General features: G+C 40.6%; 1 protein-coding gene across 2 annotated transcripts in view; it reads right to left on the bottom strand.

The window, feature by feature from the left end:
* The window catches only part of METAP1 (methionyl aminopeptidase 1), a 17,994-nt gene extending 11,948 nt beyond the window's left edge, over nucleotides 1-6,046 (bottom strand). Inside the window, exon 1 of one of the 2 annotated variants that reach the window (XM_072405598.1) lies at nucleotides 5,877-6,046. In XM_072405598.1, coding sequence (XP_072261699.1) covers nucleotides 5,877-5,990 — 114 coding nt within the window. In that variant the 5' untranslated portion in view covers nucleotides 5,991-6,046. Of the gene's footprint in view, nucleotides 1-907; nucleotides 1,014-5,876 lie in introns of those variants that run through there. The other variant, XM_072405599.1, reaches the window with a different exon arrangement.
* Between the last annotated feature and the right edge of the window lie 256 nt (nucleotides 6,047-6,302).

Raw genomic sequence — 6,302 nt, 5'->3', positions numbered from 1 at the left:
CCCACTGAATTAAAGCTGAAAGTCTGCAGTTCAACTGCATCTGAGTTGTTTCATTTAAAATTAACTGTAGTAATGTACAGAACCAAAATTAGAAAAAAAGGAAAAAAGTCATATGTTCAAATATTTGTGGACCTAAGTGCCCATGAAAAAAAAAATTTCCTTATAGTGCTTTAGAATACATACACGCATATACACACACGTAAAAAGGCCAAAGGGAGTAAAAAAACTTGTATGTGCAAGGTTACTCATTTCTTTCATGTATATTGGATAACGAGAAATTGCTTTTCAAAGCATTAAAATTGTAATATTATGTTCCATTAAAGGCATAACGAGACACAAAACACCAAGTGCAGACAAGGCTACCCGCCCTCTTCAAATGACTCAGGGAATTACCCTGTGTATAACGCACTGGGTGGAGAGATTAGGATACAAATCAAAGCAGATAAATATGATCTGTTTACGCAGCCTCTTTCCACCCCAAACCATCCCACTATTATGGCTCCATCCCAGCCCATTCTTCTTGACCTCCTCCTGCTTTTACTTATACCAGCCATATATACACAAATATACCAGTAGGCAAATACTTGTGATGCAGACTACAGAATGCCCTTTTGGCATACTTTTTATTCTGCCACAGCTATGTTTATATTGTTACAGAGCCAGCCATCAAAGAATGAGAATATTCCTGCCCCTCCATCACAAAAATACAGCAATGATGAGAACTCACATTATACCTCTTGCAGTCACCCACTATACTACATACAATATTGCCCACAGGAATACAAGTCTTAGAGAAGGATTTGCACACAAATTGCTTTAAAAGCTGAAGTAAACTTGCTGGTTGAGAAGCTTTGGCCATACCCTACAGGTATACATAGCATACTAGTACAGAATGGCACACATCTACCTTCTTCTGGGTTGTCCTCCAGAGACGATTGACAGATTCTGGCAGCCCTGCGTTCCCAGCAACCTCCATCTTAACTCATGATACTCCTGGGTCCCGCAGAAATCCTCTCCTGGCACTGGGCAGCCAACTAATGTGACACTTGCACAAGCATTTTGCAATTATAAGTTCTTGAATGATTTAAAATGGTCCATAAACTTAATCAAATATCAAACATGTTTCAAAGGAGTAAATTCAGTGTAAAATTCCTATTTTGCTCTAGCCCTAAAGCATAGGCAAGCTGACGGGAAAAAAAAACTCATGTTACCATAAAAAAAAAAAAAAAAAAAAAATAATTACTTTTAAACCTTTTTGCACAACATGCCAGTACACATTATTTAATGAACCTAAACTGTAAAACCTGGTAAAAGTCCTGATCAGCTTTCTAATACGAAAGCTAAATGCAAAAAGTCCCAGGCTAAACTAACCTACTCCCCCTTCACATATGAGGGCTACAGTCCAAGCTTTACATCCAGAGCCATACATCTTCACTGCCCTGGAACACCTATGCATTCTAGCCATGTAAACTTCCCACCACAATAGACCCATAACATTTAGCCGTGGCAGGGATCACTGTAGGGTAGAATACAATATGTTGTGGTAAACTACAATGTTGGCATTTAAGGGTGAATGTAATTCAGGTCTCATTTTACAGCTGAATTATCAGTATCTGGTGAATTAATTATTCAATCATATAAAACTCTAGCCTGCATTACTGACATTTAATGTGCCCAGTCTGACTCTAGAAGCCAAACCATGTATGAGGTAATGTTTATTTCAGTACCCAGCTAGCCAACGACATGCAGGTCAAATAGTACCAACAAAAATATGGTTTTGTTAGAGCAATGTACAAAATATAAAGACATACTGAGCCTGGCGTGCCTTCAACTTAAGTGAAAGACCAAGGTCCATGTCTCCTATATATCCTTCTATGGTTCCCACCAATATGAGTTACCATTTACACTCATGATAAGTTGCACCTAGTCACTGCTGACACCAATCTCTGTCATTTTTCCCATGCACATGGACACCAATGTTCCAGAATATGGCAGCACTACCTGGTACTCAGATCCTGCATGTGAATGAAGCCATCTTCATAGGTACCTAACCATCCACCTATGTACCTAGCGACATTCAGACTAAGTGAGTACAGCCCAGGATAAGAGAAATGTGAAACATTATCCAGAGGCAAACCAATGAAAGCAACTCTGTAGCTATCCAAAAAGAAAAAAAATCCCTTCAAAAGAAAAGTTTGTATACTAATCTCACTGCTTATGTGCAATCTCCTGAAGAACAAAAAAATAAAGAAATTTTAGCATCCAAAACCCACTTAGCTGTGAAAAACACTGGTTCCATGTTGCAAGTCATGGTTTTTTCTACTACTAGAAAAGGTGTGGTTGGAACAAACCACAGAGCAAAGTGGTGCCATAGGACACCAGAAAAGTTCTGGGAAGTCCATTTAACAAGCTTTCCCACCCCCACCCCCCAAGAGCAGCAGGCGCCAACCAGTGGTCCATGAGAAAAATTTGCAATTTTTTTGTTTCATTACTAAAACAAAAATACTGTAATAAATCCTTCTATTCTGAATAACTTTTTCGCCTTTACATTGCACTAAATTCATGAACTGTATTAGAGACGGAAAAACGAGGGAGGCGCAGCGTAACATCAGTGTAGTCTCAGGTTGTATGAGAAAACTGTTGCCGAGCTGTACGCTTCAGTATTGTTTCCACTATTACAACAGTCACCACGCTCCACGAATACCGATTCTCATCCAATTGTTTTATTTTATTTGTTTATTTCTCAGATGCTCTTTTAGGTAAGTATGACCTTAACCATATATTTTCTTTAACGGTTAAATTTAATGGCATCAAATAGTTTGACTATCATTTCTTGTTTAGTAATACTTCACTTAACCATGAGCAGATCAATAAATCACATCCTCCACAGTCTTTGTCAGGCACCATTAGGAAGATCATTATAATACAAAATATATTTATCTTTTTTTTAAAAATTCATTTTAATGGTCCGTGAGAATGAAAATTATGAATTTAGTGGTCTGCGAGGTCCGAAAGGTTGTCAACCGCTGTTCAAGAGAACACTGGCAATGAATCAGGCATGGATTCTTTTGTATGTAAGGACACTTTGTAAAAAGTGACAGAGCTGCTAACATTTTTTGACAAGTGAGTTTTGTTCCTTGTGTTGAAAAAAAAAAGAAATGTGTCAAATGCATTTTATGAGCACAATTAAATATTTACTTTTTTGGATAAGTAATAAATGACTGAAAATGTACATGTTTTCTTTTACAGCTAACAGTGCAGCTTTGGTTAACATGCAATATGTGTGTTGCTGCCTTCTAACGGCAAAGAAAAGTTGTCATGAATGCATTGACCTTTTTCAGTTATTGGAAACATGAACAGAGAATGATTTCCTGCTATTTAGGAATTTGATTGCTAAATTTTTTAAACAATTCACATAGTGATTATTATTAAGTAGATTTAGGAGAATGTTGAGAAAACCCATAATGTGATTTTAAGCAAATGAAAAAGAAAAAAAATGGTTTTGAAGCAGGCTTTTTATCTGGGGGGGGGGGTCATGTGTACATCCCCTTTCCAATCCCTTACAAAGAACATGAACACTACTCAGAAATACCTTTATCCCCCCCCCCCCCATCGTATCTGCCCCTCCCATTTTATTTCTTATCTAGACATGTACCTTTCTACACAAAATTACAATGCTGGTTGCTAGAATGTGAATAGCAGCCTAATCTGCAGACAGGGAAAAGAACAACATTGGTGAATTTGCTGGGCTGCAATGCATGTTTATTCAATAAAAACGCTTGTTAAAGAAAACCCACCACTGTACATGTTCTGAGACCGAAGGTGGGGGTGGAGGAAAGTCTTCTTTAAAAGAACCTAAACCCAGGAACAATAGTATACTGCGCCTTTACCCAGTCTTAATGTGTGGACGAATAATTTTGCTTTGCTTCCCCTCTGGAAGTTCTGACAGTAACACACTAGCACAACTGTAAGGCTAGGTACACATGTGCAATAATTGTCGTTAGAAAACACATGATCAACGATTATTCACAATTATTTTGAAACGATCATATAGTGCACGATTCTGTACATGCTGAAACGATATGATCGTTCAAATATAAACCACCAACAATGTACACACAGTAAATACAATCGTTTGAACGATGCAGGGAGTGACATGTACGAGAGAAAGTGTACCACAGAACAATCCACAATCTCTGACCATGGACCAATAAGATCAGCTGGGACAGTTGTCAGTATTCAGCGACAATCCTCGTTCATCGTCATTGTTGTTGGCAGTTGTTCACTTTTTTGTTTACGATTATCAAACGATCAATCGTTAGTCGTTCGTTTCCAACAACAATTATTGCATGTGTGTACACAGTCCAACACTGTAGAAGAATGAAACAAGACAGGATGAAGGAACCCTACCTGTAGTCCTCAGGTAACAATGTCATCATCCCAGACATTTAGTGATCTGCTGTAATGGAAGTGAAGATGACAACTAGAAATTCCTAAAACAAGAGGACGCAGTGGGTGCCTCTGCCACATCCTTCCCAATGAACTGAACAGCACTGATTCATTCTAGTGTTACGGGACATACCTTTAGGAGAAAAGAGTTACCTGCACAAGATTTTAGCTGGGATAATAGGAATGTATCAAATAGGTATATAAACCCAATAGCAAACATTTGTTCTGTTACCCTTCCATACACTATCCACAATGGGTGAGAGGGGCAGTTCAGGCTATGGACATGCTTTAAAGAAGAACTAAACCTGCATACCTCACCTGTTCTTGTCCCATTGCAGGGTTCAGCATCTTCCTCTTGTAGAGGGTCTTCAGTCATAATCATTGGTCAGGACAGCACTGTAACTCCTGTGCAGGTATGTGGAGTTCATTCATTCCTGACATGCGCAGGAGAAGCCAGGAACACTGGGTATCCTGCCAACCAAAACCAACACTGCACATTGTGATCTGACACAACACACAACACGCTTTGTGTCAGATCACTGGCATAATCAAGCAAGTCGAAGGGATTATTGAAGATCATCTAATCACCTCCGCAATAATGACCTGCCCCATTGTGGATTTCTTATCGGGGAACTTTACACTGCTGCACCTCCATGCCTTTTCTAGGGGTTCCCCATTTATGTAAAAAGCTTGAAAGTTTAATGATAAAATGAACTTTTGCATTCTCATTATTTGTCAGACATAGTATTCTATGGTGAAGCAGGGATTAGGATATGAACTATGTGATGATGTGTGGAGGAGAATATGATTGGGGATCTCCATGAACAGGCTGCGCAAGGCACACATGTGCACACTACAGCCTGGAGATGGGCAGCAGGGAACCATTGTAACCCATAGAAAGCCAAGTATGTGATGTTTAATCATAATGTAAAGATTTGTTAGTCATATTGAAATATCTGTGCTTCTGGTAGAAGATCCCATTTGTTGTAAACATCAATAGATGAATGTTAGGTGATTTGAGAACCTAGAAAAGCCAAGAAACCCCCACACATCTGACTATTCTGCTAATAACCAGGGCGGAGCTGTGTTTAATTATAATAAAACAATTGTACCTTAGCATTACCTCTACAAGTCATGTATCTGATAGACAATGGGCCCCAATGACAGGGCACTGACACCACATGCAGACAGGAAGTAGATGACATGGACACGAGTTGTCAGCAGGAAGTAAAAGCTTTAGCAGCCCCCTGTGTCAGTGCTGGGAGGATGAATGTCGCCTTCCATGTGCTCCATACCCCATAGTGTCTGCATGAAGGTCAGCACATGGCTGAGCCGCCCATACACCGTACATGGGAGTACCGCATTGTACACCAATATCAGAGATGGACCGCACCGCCTGCACCGCTCAGCCCCAATAGGACAAGTACCTGAGAGCAGAAATACGAGCCCTGGATGCCAAGCTTGATACAGGTCGGACATTGAAGCTTGGCCTCGCTCGTGCAGTTCGCTGTCTCACACACTCTGCTCTCCACAGCCGCCATGCTTCACCCGGTTGCGCCCACAGGACAGTGGGGAGGAGACAAGAAAAGGGCGTGAGGAGGAAAGCTGGGCGGTGCCTTGACCGGCCTAATAAATAGGGAGTGACGCGACGTGACAGCAGGAAAAGGAACAAATCAGATACACGGACAATGAGCGGGTAGGCGGAGAGAAGGAAGTCTCCTCCTATAGGTGGCAGCTTGGTGGGCGGGGATCCTGTCACTAGGGGTAGCAGGTAAAGAGGTGTGTACGGCTGGAGTGGGCGTGGCTGCTTTGAGTGACATGTCTCTGCTGAGGAATACCTGAGGAGCATTGCA

This window comes from Pyxicephalus adspersus, chromosome 3 (assembly GCF_032062135.1).
Source record: "Pyxicephalus adspersus chromosome 3, UCB_Pads_2.0, whole genome shotgun sequence".
NCBI lineage: Eukaryota > Metazoa > Chordata > Amphibia > Anura > Pyxicephalidae > Pyxicephalus > Pyxicephalus adspersus.
The sequence above is the reverse complement of the archived record's forward strand: the minus strand, read 5'-3'. Positions and strand labels throughout refer to the sequence as shown.